This window comes from Anopheles stephensi, chromosome 3 (genome assembly GCF_013141755.1).
Source record: "Anopheles stephensi strain Indian chromosome 3, UCI_ANSTEP_V1.0, whole genome shotgun sequence".
Classification (NCBI taxonomy): domain Eukaryota; kingdom Metazoa; phylum Arthropoda; class Insecta; order Diptera; family Culicidae; genus Anopheles; species Anopheles stephensi.
The window spans coordinates 74,000,944-74,016,040 of NC_050203.1; the positions used below are offsets into that span (position 1 = coordinate 74,000,944).

General features: G+C 47.4%; 2 protein-coding genes across 3 annotated transcripts; both read right to left on the bottom strand.

Annotated features, from left to right (window-relative positions):
* Window positions 1-209: 209 nt before the first annotated feature.
* On the bottom strand, window positions 210-4,501 carry LOC118510715 (adapter molecule Crk). 2 transcript variants are annotated; one of them, XM_036052918.1, is made up of 3 exons: window positions 4,168-4,501; window positions 3,931-4,031; window positions 210-3,839 (listed from the first exon to the last, which is right to left on the bottom strand). In XM_036052918.1, the coding sequence occupies exon 3, from the start codon at window positions 3,778-3,780 to the stop codon at window positions 2,935-2,937; it is 846 nt and encodes a 281-aa protein (XP_035908811.1). In that variant the 5' UTR covers window positions 3,781-3,839; window positions 3,931-4,031; window positions 4,168-4,501; the 3' UTR covers window positions 210-2,934. The 2 variants fall into 2 exon arrangements, with proteins under 2 accessions (XP_035908811.1, XP_035908812.1); XM_036052919.1 differs by having other exon boundaries at window positions 3,931-4,055; window positions 4,168-4,487.
* A 407-nt stretch (window positions 4,502-4,908) lies between these two features.
* LOC118510716 (sialin) lies at window positions 4,909-14,151 on the bottom strand. Its single transcript, XM_036052920.1, has 6 exons — window positions 13,960-14,151; window positions 11,048-11,158; window positions 6,956-7,866; window positions 6,734-6,866; window positions 6,411-6,652; window positions 4,909-6,331 (listed from the first exon to the last, which is right to left on the bottom strand). Exons 2-6 carry the CDS (start codon window positions 11,064-11,066, stop codon window positions 6,140-6,142), a joined length of 1,497 nt encoding a protein of 498 aa, XP_035908813.1. The 5' UTR covers window positions 11,067-11,158; window positions 13,960-14,151; the 3' UTR covers window positions 4,909-6,139.
* Between the last annotated feature and the right edge of the window lie 946 nt (window positions 14,152-15,097).

Consider the following 15,097-nt stretch of genomic DNA (forward strand, 5'->3'; position numbering starts at 1 on the left):
TAAAGAAGAAACGCGCACATCCGCACAGAGAGAAAAGCAAGAGAAAATAAAAGAGTCCCCTTAATAAAGTTGTAAAACTGTAAAAAAAAAACGAATTTTTTCACCACTTATATAAAAAGTGTTTTGTTTTTTGTTTTTGTACACATTATTCCAAAAAGTGATAAACAAAAAACAAGGAAAGAAATGAAACAAATTTAAACTTGCAAAGGTTACAGATACAGAACTATATATTCGTTTCGTTTGTTTGTTGTTTTTTTTTCACTTTAGCTGTTTGCCTCTTTTTTTATACAAATTCGAGAATGTTGGTTGTTTTCCCCTCTTTTTCCTTCGTTTTCCTTTCGTTTTCCACTTTCTCTCTTTTTTTCTCTCTCTAAGCCGTTGTTTTCTGTTTCTTTCCTTTTTTCGTCCGAGCGTCTCAGGATAACTTACAGGAGACTTTTCCCTTTGCTTACACGCTAATATATATAGCATTTTTTTTTTTTTTCATTTTATATATATATCGCAAACACAACCCAAAACTCGTTCTGTGAGATATACATATCATATAATGCGGTGTTTTGAATAATTTTTGTGCAGCGTCGTTTAACTGCATTTTGACGATCGTTTTTCTTTTGCCATTTTTCTTTTTCTCACACTATGATTAATTACTTATATAGCACTTTTTCACTTTCACTTTACTCTTTTTTGCTTCCGTTTTTATTAATTCACCTTTTGTAGTTTTTTTTGCTGTAGCTAACGTTTTGTTTTTATGCGTGTTATTTCTGCACTGTTTCTGCGTGTTTATTAAGTGTGTTTTATTTTTATTGTTTTTGTTTCCCTTTTTGAATCGAGAAGAAGAAAACAACTGGTAGGCTTGGTTTTGGAGTAAATATATGTATGCATGTGTGTCTGTGTATATATATACGTGTTCTATTATTGCGATTGTTGCTCTCGCTCTCGTCTTCAATACTCAGCATTCCCAGGGGGGTTAGCAGTTCGATCCTCATGTGTGCTGTTTATCTATATCATCTTCACTATTTCCACGCCGGAAAAGGGATTTATTTGGGCCAGGTTGCGCCTTATTTTCTCCCCTCTTTTGGTGTATACTATCTACTGTTACCCCACGCAATCTATTTAGTTACGATACGAAGGTTGCAGCTAGTTATTGCACATTTCTTCCTGCCACATCGTTGGATGCAGCAGCTATTGGTGTTCGACGTGTTCCGCGGTATGATGTGACCCAGTTACAAATATTTGGCTTTGCGGGAGAAGTGTTTTGTGCGGACATTCTCGGGGTTCATTTCGTGTTAGGCAGACGGTTCTTCTCTTCTCCCATTTAGCAATACCCGCAAACACGTTTCATCAACCTTGCTCCTCCAGTTCAGTTCTCGGGGTTTCTTTCATCTAGGTTTTAGAAATTCTGCTCGCCTTACTTCCACCACTACTAGACTCGCTTTCCTATAATTATAAAAATAAATTGCTTCGTGATTCCCTTAGAATTGTGTTTACAATGTGCCACCACACGGGTTTTTGGGTCCGCTACGAATTTGGGGCGGGGTGTGATGGTGGTTTGGTGGTTTGGTTTTCTCACTCAACAACAACTCACACTACGGCTAAGGGTGTGTGTGCTGTATCCCTTTTTTTAAATATTCTACTGCAAACCTTCGTTGACTGAGCGATCGGAGAATTTAGAACCAAAAACGCCAAAATTCTCGCTCTCCTTCGATCGGATCAATTTTTGGATGCTGTGCACTAGAGAGAGATCATGGGCGGGAAACAAAAGTGACGATCCGGAAAAAAATACCCTAAAATGAAATAGAAAATCTGCCTGCATCCCCACACAGTCCGATTGTGTTAGCGAGAGGGTGGGATCGTTTACCACTACACTCTACCAAAGAAGGACACTCCAGCATTCAACGCCACTATCGGAGCTGCTCACTGCCGCTATCTTATTGGTCTTGGTATATAAAAATCAACGCTATGTAACGTAAACTTAATCTTAATCCGTCTGTCCACGTGCGTCCCTGGCTTGCCACGGTCGTTCATCCTAAATTGGTTGCTGGTGGGGCCGTTCGTTCGATGGACCCATCTGAGGTCCATCGTCCTGCTGGATTCTCGCCTACCTACTAGTGGTTCTTTCCTGTGTTGCTTCTACCGTTTCGTCATGAACAAACGCGCTACCTAGCTGTGCCTGAGAGCCTGAGAGAGTCACCAACTAAATCGTCCTTACATGCTAGAGAGTTTCATTCGTGTTTAACCTGCTGACTGTTGCTCGTTTGCCGAGGGAGGTTTCCCGGAAGTGGGGGTTGCACGTCGATGATTCCCCGTCATCCGGCACTTGCATAATAATGATGGTTTAATGATAAAGCTAGAGTAAATAAAACTGTTTCTTCCTTCCTACTGCTACAAAATGGGGGTACGGGGGCTAAACATTATACATTGGAGTGGTGCCGGCTCTGCTAATGTGCATTTCCCTTTCGTTTATATTCCACTTTTTATGCCTACTAGGGTTTTACTATCATTACTCATCATGCGTTTTCTCTCTCTCGCGCGCGCTATCTCCCTCTCTTACTATTCTGGAATTATTGTTTTGCCGACTGCATCGCAAAGCAACATAAGCATAGCCTACTCTAATCGTATTTAAAATCACTTAAACTGAATGACTCGGAACGTAGGAATGTGTGCGCTAGTGCACACACACACACACACACATCTCTCTCTCCTCCTTCTTTTGCTTACCCGGAAACGGAAACATACATAAACTATATATATAAGGCTGTACATGTTAAATATAAGCTACTAGCAGCACACATAATCATAAAAAGTCCGGTTCGCATCTGTTTACAGCACAAAGAAACGCGGAATAATAAAAAAAAAACTATTTTAGAAAATTACCACACATCGGTTAACAGAAACACAGCTTGTGCGAAGTGAACGCTCGTTCGATCGACCGCTTCACTCATCAATAAACTCGACGTGCGTGAACGGAAAGTGGCCAATCTTGCCCTTCAGCTCACCCTCCCACTGCCCGTTGATGTTCGTCTTCAGCACCTTTATAACGTCACCAACGCTTAGCTTGAGGGCCGTCTCGTCGTACGCGTTCGGGACGCGCTCCTGCTTAACCCGGGCCAACGCTGGCAGCTGTCGGTTAAGGTTCGATTTGAAAATGTTCGAATTTTCCGAATGATGCAGCCCACCGCCGGCACCCGCTGGATGATGATGATGATGTCCACCCGGACCACCACCAGCACCAGCACCACCTCCGCCACCCGAGTTGGGCCGCTCGATAATGTTTTCCTCGTATCGCGTCACGTACGGTACCGGTATCTGGCCGGTCTGACCCTGCCCATTCCGTGCCGTCCACCATTGCTCCTCGTCCTTGCTGATGATGTGCAGTATTTCGCCCTTCTTGAACGGCAAATCGTCCGGATCGCTACCGTCAAAATCGAACTTCCCGATTACCTTCTCCAGCCGGCGGATCATCGGTCGCCGCAGGGGCGTCGTGTCGAGATAGTGCAGCTTGTAGAACGACAGCAGGTCCGGCAGATCGGCGAACGTTTGATCGCCGATACGGTACACGAAGCACTCGCCGTCGGGCGAGTTCGGTATTTTGTTTATGATGTAGTGACTCACTTTCGAATCTTCACGCACGCACAGCACGAAATCGCCCACGATCGTGGTACTGTCGCGCACCAGAAACACGCCGCTTTCGCGCTCGTTCAGCAGCAAATCTGTCGCGTCCTGGCGTGACATCGCACCGAAGTACCAGCTCGACCGATCGTACACATCGAAGGATGCCATGGTTTACGGTGCTGCTGTTGTTGCTGTTATTGTTGCTGTCGCTGTTGTCTCGATGGAACCTTAAAACAAATTAACACCGAATCGTTTATCAAATGGACACTTCCGGGCGTTTGCTAATTTCGCCACCGAGCACTTGCAATTTGCACTTACCGCACCGATATGGGGCGTTAGACCGATGGGTGTGCGCGTCCGCTGTGCCACCCAGCGCGCTAGTGCAAAAAAAAACCCCGCAACAATCACCACTGCAACCACTGCAAGGGGTGGATGATGATACACTATAATCAAACTTTAATCATAACGGGCCATGGGCTGCTCCCAGGGTTCGCACTCTGGCCGTCTGGCGATTTTCTAATTTTCTCTAATAATCCCAAAACCTCCCTATCGTACCTTCTCCACACTTCTTCGCTTCGTTTCGCTTCGTACGTTCGGCGCCTGCACTTGTTTCGGGGCCAATTATGCTAAACAGAGAGTACGTGCTGCTCCCTCTGCCTCGGTCCTGCGCTAACGTTCCCGAACCGTTTGTCGAATCGTGCTTGTTGCAACAGTGGAACCGCCGCGTTGCTATCACATACGGTAAGTGGTCGAAAAAGTATGCTAACTTTGCAAACTACTAGTTCACTTTTGATAAAAACAACTCTCGGTCTTATTATTGGCTGGCGGAGAGTCGATTCTTGTTCACGCAAATCTGTCACATTGCATTTTCGCATCTGTCAAACTTGTCAAAGCGAACAGCAAGCGTGCAAGGTTGGGCCATGACGCACCGCACACTGGGTACCGTGTGTGGACAGAAAAAGGACGTACAATGATTTTAAATTTAATTGTTGAAATTGTATGTGTTGCGAAGAATTATTAATAATTCAAATGCTCAATTTAAAAAAAGTAAAAACATATAGAATGTAAATTAATTATTCAGATCCTGTTCCACTCTAGCACCTTATGGGGACCGCTCGCTCAATTTTTTGATAAGCTTCTATAGGAGAACCTCAAACCAATGATATCCATGTCATCAGCGTTTAGTATAGAATCAGCGTTTAGATTAAGAATAGAAGATGATCTTCGAAGTTTTCACCACCGTAATTCGGGTCCAGTACGGATTTCGGGAATTTCAGGTATACGGTTGGCCCCCCCTTTTTCTCCACGTTAACATTTACCGTCTTTATTGTTCATTCTATTTAAAAATGAGTTCATCAGTACACGCGCTAAGGTGTGTGTGTATGTCTATTGGTACACAGACAAGAAAAAAAGTGTTGTAAATAAAATATCAAGTACCGTCTGTCTGTCTCTGTAAAAGTTTAAGTAGACTGATTCCCTTCCTAGCTGTCTGTCTTCTTCCGTGGGTTAAGGAGTAATGTGTTGGGCCGGTTTGATCTATCTGCTAGCTATTAACAAGATTCGCATTCCACACTATGGAAGGTAGTGTTGTAAAAAGGCACGTTCATCGAAATCTACTCTGTTAACATTTTCCGTTCCAAAAAAAAAAAACGAAAAAGCGCACACCACTCTCACACACATATGCAGCCAAAGTTCCGCGAAGTGCACTGCACACTGTGGTTTGTTCCTCTCTCCTGCCGGGAAGGAAGAATGAGAAACGATCGAGGAGGAGGGCACAGTGCCGACCGCCAATCCTCCTCCATCTTCGGACGCCCCTCTCGGTCATGTTCGTTCGATTTTCATTAAAACATGAAAATTGTTCATTCTCCTTTCCCTTGGGGGGGGATCCTTTTCGCGCGTGCTTCACCAAAACTCTGCCACACACTGTTCCGCTTTTTCTACACGCATTTTGTTTTTTGTACAGTATAAAATTAAGTCAAAACCCCTGAATCAACCAGATGCTTTCCTGCAGCTACTACTACCAACAACATGCCTTCGGACACACACACTCACACTCACATTCCTCTCCCTGTGCTTTCCTACCGCTAACGGTCCTGTGGTGCTTGGCAAACGATCCTTTCTAAAACACAGAGTAACACAGTGAACCTGCTACAAAATACTATAAACACAGCATTTGCGCTCGCGCAGCAGCTCACTGCACCCTTACTAGAGAGGTTGTGGTTTTTTTTTTAAAACAATAAGTTATTAAATGCTACGACAAATCTGTAAATTCCCTTCCCCACATTTTGATGTCCTTCAATATCTTTGCTACGGAACACACGCACCTAACCACACGGTTTGAAATTCTGTTGTCGATGTTTCCTAGTTTTGTTTGTGGCTTTTTTTAAAATAGCACGCAAATGTGGCGCCCTAATAAGCGAGCTTTACCTGCCTGCTGCTGCTGCTGCTGCCGCTGCTTGGCATCAGTCGCCCGAATATAGAGCACACGCTTGTAGGTATTCAAAACGCTATGCGTTTTCCACCCTTCTTACTTGACGGCAGCCTGTCCGCGCTGGTTAAGCGGGACACCTTCCTCCGTTTCACCGTTACCGTCACCCTTCTCCGGCGGATTGTTCCAGGCTTGCAGCTCACCCGTACCCATCAGCACGTACGCCGAGGAACCCGTAATGTACACCACGGCCAGAATCCAGAACACGATCTGCCACTGACCGTAGGTTTGCTGGTGGGAGAAAGAAGCAAAGGGTAACGTTTAATTTACAATCTGTAAGAGTGAATCCTACAACCGAAAGTGCACTTACATTGTCGTTGGTGAGCACACCAACCATGTACGCGGATACGAAACCACCGAACGAGGACAGCGTGTTTGCCATACCGAAGATGGTGCCGGAAAAGTTGGGCGCAATGTCCAGCCCGTTGCCGAGGTAGCCGGCCGTGACGGCACCGTTCAGGAAGAGCGACAGCGTAAAGATACCAACCGCCCAGGAACGGTTCTCTCCCATGTACACTTGAATGATCATCAAGAAGCCGGGAGTCATCACAGCTGCAGAGAGAGAGAGAGAGCAAAATCGTTGCATTCGTTAATAAGTGGCTGTTAGGATCTGTTAAAAGGCAGGCAGCTTACCGAAGGCGGTGAAAATCTTTCTGGTGGCGGTCGTCGACAGTTTGCCCGATTTTCTCAGGTAATCAGCTAAATGCGATGAAATCACAGCCATGGCGTACTTTCCAAAGTAGGGCAAGGAGGAAAGCAATCCGTTCTGTGGAAGAAAGCCCAAAACAAAAACAAAAAAACTCCCCTTCAATATCACGATTCTCTGCAGAAATCGACCGAGCCAAGGTATGTTACCTCCTTAATGTTGAAATGCAGAATGTACTTCATGTAGGTGGGCAGCTGGTTCACGACGGTGAAGAACCCAAACACGGACGCACCGTGCGTAAGAATAATGGCCCAGACCGGCGGTGAGGTAATGATCGACTTCCACGGCACGTACGAAGGCTTCTTCTTCTTGCCGGCCGCATTAATGGCCGTCTCGATCTCGTTCCGCTCCTCGGGCGTGATGCGTGGATGGGAAGCCGGCGTTTCAAACACCACCAGGAACCAAACGATCGACCACACCAAACCGAGCCCGCCGGTAAAGTAGAACACACTCTGCCATCCGATCGTCGCGATCAGGAACCCACAGATAGGCATCGTAATGGCGGCACCGAGCGACGAAGCCATCATATTCGCAATGAACTTCGACCGATCCATCGGCGGAATCCAAACGGCGGTCAGCGGGTGAATGGCGGGCCAGGACGCACCGAGAAAGAAGCCGAGCACGGCACGCAAAATTACCACCGCAATGTAGTGCGTGTTGGAGGCGAGTGGCGTCAGCAGGGTAAGCAAGCTGGCCCACAGCATGCTGTACCCGAACACGCGCCGGCCACCGATAATCTCCGCCAAGCGGCCACCCGGCAGCTCCGTCAGCACGTAACCCCAGAAGAAGCTTCCGAGCATAAGGTTCTGCTGGCGGGCGTCCCACTCAAACTTGTCCGCCTCATCGATCACGGACGATTCGGTGGTGGTGCTGGACAGTTCCGCCAGCGTGGTTGCCGTATCGTTCAGCAGCCCGGTACTGTTGTCCCCACCGGTGGCTACGTTCACGATCGTTTTCGTCATCGCCACGATCGCGATCGTGAAGTTTACGCGCAGCGCGTAGTTCAGCATGAAGCCGAAGATCACCATAATGTTCAGCACTTGCCGGCATGTTATCCATCCTGTAAGTGCGGCGACAAGAAAGGAGAGAGAGAGAGAAACAATTTAGATTCAATGTAACGCAAAACCGGTTGATTATGGTTAAATTTTACATCTGATACGTCTGTTATACAATCGGACAGACGGACACCACACATCGTTGCAGGCTTTTCCCCATCATTGTCCCGTCATTTGCAATCAACCGCATGTGTCATTCGTTCGTTAGGTTAATTTATACGCCACATGTCACTGTGCCGGCTTCCCCATCATCCTCCGCCGAAGGTGGTCACTACCACTGCTGCTGACGTCGGTGAAGGCCACTTCTGCCACACCTCCAACCGAGAGAGAGAGACAGAGAGTCCAACACTTTCCATCCCGCAATACACCCACCAAGCGCGCCCGAGATATCTTGATGCTTTCATTTTCTATCATCACTCGTCCCGCATGCGAATTCCACGCGCACCAATAATAATCGCTCGTTAGTTAAGTTTGTGCCGTCGTGTTACCATACATTTAAATTTGTGACCGAGGAGCAGCTACAAATCAACGACATTCGTTCGTGTTCCGCCAGCCCCATCCTTATCAAATAGCAGCAGCAGCAGCAGCGGCAAACCATAAACACATCAATCAATATTGAAGACAGCAGTCCTGACGACCATGCAGAAGCATCCGTCGCACATGCTTATTTATTTGTGGATGGGACCGGATGATGTTGATGATTTCGCCTGCTCTAAAGCACCACGAGCTTAGTGGAAAAGCAAACAGCCGGTGGCGGCACTGTCCGTACTGTGTCTATCGTGTTGATGTCTATCGCAACCCTTGACCCTTTGAGGTCCAATAATAGCAATTGAACCGACAACTATCGTCCGATTCGCAATTACTCTTTAATGGGTGTACTTTAAACCTGATCGGAGCGCGTACGACGCTTGAATCGAAGTGCATCTCACACTGTCCAGGACCAGCCCCCAAAAGGCGTCGTGTTTTCGCAACGTGTTACCAGCATGCGGGCACGTACAAGCATGCAGCAGAAACAGCAAAACAACACACGAGCCAGATAAAAACACGCATTCGACCGAAACTGTTATCAATTTAGCTAGGGTGGCCACACGTTGGTGTTGGGGTGGGTAGCAACGAGTTCTTATCACTGCAACGCGCCCTTCTCCAGCATAGCTACGATGAGAACTCGTTGATGTTACTGTAGCTCCTACCAGATTTTGGCAGTAATAGAAGATGGTTTTTGAGAATTAATTAAAATCGGGAACTCAACTCAAACACAGCTCATCGTCAGCTCCACATTAGTCATGAGACTTGAAGCTGGCGCTAATTAGTACATTCACACCTGTGCAAAACGAAAACGTCCTGCTAATTTCTTACGTACAGAAATGAGGTGTCCCTCTGCGCTGGAAAAGCCCAAAGCCCAAGCGGGAGAGCTCCATAGCACCACGAAGGAGGGAATACTGCGCCATAAACCTTCGCGTAACCCTTCTTCCCCGCTCGCCGCTCGGTTTGTGGATTTATTAAGCTGCGAAGACGTTAATCACGAACCGATTAAACGCTGTTGTCTTATCGTCTTTAGTTTATTGCGACGAAACATCAGAGATGGTGGTAGCAGCGCAGGGGAACTGGCACCGTGCGGAAGTGACGAAAAGATACACGACGACGATGTTGATGACGTGTGGCACCTCTCACACCCTATTTGCGCCATTCCCAGTTGAATGATTGACGGACGGTTGAAAAAATAGTTCCTCTTCGTACCCGCGTACGTAATTGCTGTTGCCGTTGCCGTTATGTGTCGCTTATCAGAGTGACCTCGAAGCTGAGCTACGGACAAGGTAGACCGCAACCGTGTACGCACGGACAAACCATTTGTTCTATTTTAACCCGAAAACACTCGTGGGAAAGCGTACGTCCGTTTTTGGGGGACACTTTACCGGGGGGGGTTCATCATTGGGAACATCAAGATTTGCAAAAATAGCCGGAACGGCCCGTTCCACAGCTCATTTAAAGCCGTGTCGTTATGTCACGTGTTCTCCCTAATCTACCCATTAAAGGTGATCTCTTCGCTACCTTAACGTCCCGCGACCTTTTCTGTCGTTTGCGGAGTTTTGCATCGGGTCAACCTTTGGCACAGCAGCAATATAAATAGCAACGCAAACGCGCAAGTAAAGTTCCGAACGCCCGAAACGCCAACCAACAAGCACAGCTGCTGTGTTCCCAGGGCGGAATCTACCTTTCAATGGAAGTCTACGGAAATAAAATTAAAAAAAAATGTTCAAAAACAAAGTCATCCTACGATAACCCGTGTTCGGGGTCGCCTGATCTTGGTTAAGAGTTCTTTTACTTTCGGTTACACACAAGCCGACTAAAGCTCACAACAGTTCATCCTGATTAGACCTGAGCGACCTCCGTGTCTCGAAGATGTGCCGGGGCTCCTTCTTAATCTACCCAGCGGGTTTGTGCCCGCACCGATTACCAGCACCGTTGTTAACGACTTTCCGATCTCTTCGTGCTTCAAACTTTTGAAACATGGTCCATGGTTAGCCTCTCAAAATGCGTCCCAAACCATAACATCAATGTCAACCAAGAATGGGTTTTAATTCAATTAATTCCCATTTGCTCGATCGTCACACGATCGACGAGCAACAAACAGCAACGCTGTTGACGGTTGTTCCGAAGCTCGCTTGCTTTATTGGTGTCACACATTCAATTAATTGTAACAAACAATACGCCGGAGGCTCGACAACATTCCAGAACGGCCTACGCATACACCAACCACCAATATGCCGTGACGCAACGGCCACGAACCCCTCCTCATCATCCGAGCGAGAGAAACAATCTAGTTCGATTGACCCATTCAAGAGAGTTTAGAGACCACCACCACACACTTAATTGTTTCCCGCAACATTCACAGTCCCACATCGAAGTTCCGCGGGTTTTGTCCGGCAATGCATCGTTTTTTTTTTTCCCCATGGCAACTTGGTTCTGGAAGGTTCTTCTCCCACTAGACGGTTGTGTATGGGCGGAGGTTAAAGAAAGTCACCATTGTTGGTATATGCAACGGGTTCGGGTTAGACGGGCAGGGCAAATAATTTATTCAAACCCGTATGTCTAAGAGGGGACACAAGGCAAAAGAAGCACACGGTTTGAAAAACGTGCCATGGGTTGTAATCGAAACGGACGGAACAATGAACAGACCAAACGTACCTGCTATGCCGGTCGACATCTTTCACCGGTCCGGTTTCTGGGGGGGGAGGAGGGTTCGACAAACGATTGCAGGCGGCCTGGTAAGAGACCTCAGCTGTGGGCTGGATTAAGCTGAAATTAGAAAGTTAGAAAAAACATTAAAGTCGGACCTTGCTGTTTGCATGTAAGAATTCAAATCGTATTAACAAAATTGGTGAGCCTAACGACAGGCGAGCCTAGAATAGGTCCTGCACATTCCTGATAATTAAGTGGGACACCACAAAGTCCATCCCGAAGGAATCTACAGTCACCCCATTCCCATCGGCGGATGGTTCGTGCGTTCTGGGTGTGTTGAGTAAATCTCCGTCAAATTAACACTTTACACATCACACGGCCTACTGCAACGTTAATTGCCAACGCACCTCTTTACGACCGCCAAATATTGACGTAAGCATATCTCTTGTTCCTTTTTTTTTCTCTCTACAAATGTGCCCTGGCTGTCTGTCTGTCTGGCGGTCTGTCTGTGTAAGGCCCGTTCCATTCCGATAGGAAGACATTCGCTTTTGAAGAAGATCGATAGAGCATGAGAATAGAAGAAAAAATATTACAGTGTTGCCAACAGTCCCTCTCTCGCACATCGCAGACAGCTGTGCCAGCATACAACACCTCCCCCCATATGTGTGGCGTTGTTGCTGTTGTTTTTTTCCGGTAACATTAAAGCTTCCGAGAAGCAAACACTCGACCCGCACCGCGATCGAGATTTACATCTCCGTGAGATATCCGACCCACTGACGCAAGATCTACCTGTCGGTTCATCTCGTGTCCGTGCGCCCGCGCCTATTCGATACGAATAATTTATGCGCGCGCTACGAAAAACGTGCTAATAAAGTGGCCATAAAGCCACACTTTAAATGTTTTGTGGGGGAGGGGGGCCAAAAAAGCTTCATTTCAGATTCACATCTGGACACATTTTAATCGAAACCATTCGTTGATGTGTTGGCAAAACGGTGAGAGAGCAGATGGCCTCGTGAATCTCTGATGCAGAACCACTTCACGTCTTCAAGGTTAACGGCTCGATCAGAGCGACAGAGAGGCGGATCGGGAGGGCGTCTGTAAGACGGTGGCGGCCTTACTAACGACGCGAAACCCGAAACAAACAGGCGGCTAAACACACAAGAAGCAGGAGGAATTCTTCCCTCAACCGGTTCTGGTTGGTAATACGTGCGTGTGTGCGACGCCGGTATTCCCAAGGCGCCATGTCCTTGGCTATCCTGTTGTGTCACCTTGCGCCGCACTTTAACTGTTCGACGTACGTGCTTGGGCACTGGTGGATTGCTTTTGCACCGCAAAAAGGCAGGGAAAAACAGGTCGCGAAACGTATTCCTCCCTGTTTCATGTAATGGCAGGGCAGAAGCCCTTTGCAAATCCAAGAATGAACGCACCGGTAGGGACGCTTGTCGCTTCGTGTGCCGCGGACGTCGGTTCAACGGACTTGCACCTGATTCAAAAGGAGGCCGTGTACTGGTTCGGTCTGCATACGTGTCAATGGCGAGTGTGTGTAGTTGCGCTGCCACATGCAAGCGCTTTATGTTTTACGCGACGTTCCTCCTCGTCATTGTTGTTTGCGGTGTCTCGTCTGATACCCTGTGTGTGTGTGTACAGGGTTTTCGCAGATGTAATTGGCAAGCTCATTGAGATTGTTTCAGCCATCGAAATGACTGTTTCAATTAAATGTTGAATCTTCTACCGTAGTACACATTGGTTGGGAGAAGGATTGTCTTGCCAACCCCCTTTTTACAGCACTGGTGCCTTGGATCAGGAAATTGGCCGCTCGTTTCATCCATATCCTCGAACACCCCTGTGCAAGTTGATACACTGGCCCGCACTTTCACACCGTGTTCGCCTATATTTAGCATAACATCGTACGATTAAAAGCCCAACGACGAATATTTACATTCCCCTCTACGGCACCAGCCACACACCTTCCGCTCGCCGCGAGAGTGCGGTACCCGGCCTCACAGATTTTTATCTTTTAATTACACTGGAATGCTTCAAGCTCCTTTACAGGTCCGCGTTTCATCATCTTCCTGGCGCTCTGGATTAAACTGGATTCCTTGTCTGGTAAACCGGGTTCGTAACTGGTTACGGCGCTTGTTTACTAGCTCCGTGCGCACCACTAGACGCGTGACACCTTCGTGTGGTGGGCTAGGTTAGGTTTTTATCCTCCGCATATCAATCTTCGGACCTGTTTACGCCTGGCGTCATAATGCCTGTGACGATTTTTGGTGTTTGATATTAGGATAAAGCTTCAATTGTGTCGCCCGGTGCCATCATTACACATCTGGTCGAAATAGCGAAAGCAACATTACGCTGCCGCCAGCTGTTTGCCGGCTTCGTACATGCAGCTGTACCGCTCTTCCGCTTTTTCCCTCCAATTTCCACCCTTCTTCACACGCACACATGCACTTTCTTCGCACAAGGTTCGGTTTCTCGGCAACAACCTTCACAGCTCGGATCTTGTGCTGGCCTCTTTTTTCGCTTGCCAAAACGGGGGACCGAAATATCACCAAGAGGCCGCGCACAGCGTCGGTGCTGTGTGCATCGAGTAAAACGGGAGGAAAAATTGCATCAAATTTCCCTAATCGCTAGCAAAAATCACACCGATCCGGAGGACACAGACAGCGTTGCATTATTCAAGTATGCACACACACACACGCACACCAAGTTTGAATCACACCGACGAAATGCATCCGCGGCAGTGTTGTCAACGCGGCCGGGCGCGGTACGATCGTAGCAGTCAAGTGCACAATTCACCGTGTGTGTCCATGGCAACCCGATTCGCGAAACTTGCATGCTTCAACTTGTTGCTGCGGGAGGCAACATCAAACGCGCAATCACTTGAAACAAAAATGTTAAGTTCTTCTGCAACTTACCGGACAGAGTAAAAGGGCGACGCAAAACGATCGAAGACCACAGCACGGAAAGGCACAAAACGCTGAACCGTTCGGTTCGGCTGCAAAGATGGAACAGAAAACGCACACCACACAATAGCCGCGCGGTGAGCATATTTCTGGTAAACTCGTGCTGCAAACGTCAAACGCTGACATCGCCGTAGCGTGCGCACCAACACAAACGCGCGTGCCGTCGTCTCGACAGCTTTTCACTCGCGCACATCAATTCGCCGGCGGCACACTGTGTGCCGTAAAAAGGGTATAACGCCACAGCTGCGGGATTCGTTTCCGTTTTGTGGCATATTTGGTGATAGTACAAGATTGTCCAGCTTGTACTTTAAATGAGAGAAAGATAACGGAAATAATAAGAAAATTAAATTTGGCTTTAAAGAACCAACTCGCAAATAAACACCAACTCTAGGCTAAAGTTTGTCCCGCACTGTCCGGTTCGGAACTTGCTGTAGCTTATTTTTATGTGTGTGCAGAAACCGCATGTAGGGTGTGTATGTATTGTGAAACGAAAAAAAAGGCAGAAAAGAAAAAGAAAAAAAGGGAAATAAAAAATTCATGCTTTTTTCTCTCTCGCTTCTTTTCGCTCGCCGTAAATCAACGCGCCGTCGTCGTCGTCGTCACGGCAGAAGCATGTGAGATGGCGGAAAGCACGTGATTGTGGGGCCAAATTTCCGTTGCGTGAATCATTGCGACGGGTCGTTCGGCAGATCGCGTACACGCATGCATGCCTGGCGCTAAAACGTGATTTTACCCAGATTGTGCAACTTTTGGGCTGACGGGATATGGCGCGACAGTACGATCGGCTACAAGTTTTCTCGTTCCCTTGTTCTTTGCCCCAAAAGCGCGGCGTGTACCGTGCAATGAGCACGATCGCTTGTTCGTGGTTTTCATTTTTAGAATACCTAGAACGACTACAGTCAATGAATTTGGGTGTAGTTGTTGTGGGGAGTCGTGTGCGCGCGCGCCTTTTTTTCTTTTTTGGTGCGCCGCCCACGGTATGGTTAAGGGTTAATCTATATTTAACGCAACCGAACACTGAGGGGGGTGTGATCGAAGTGATCGATATTGGCCGCTATGCGGTCGGTATTAATTTATGGTACGATAAGTG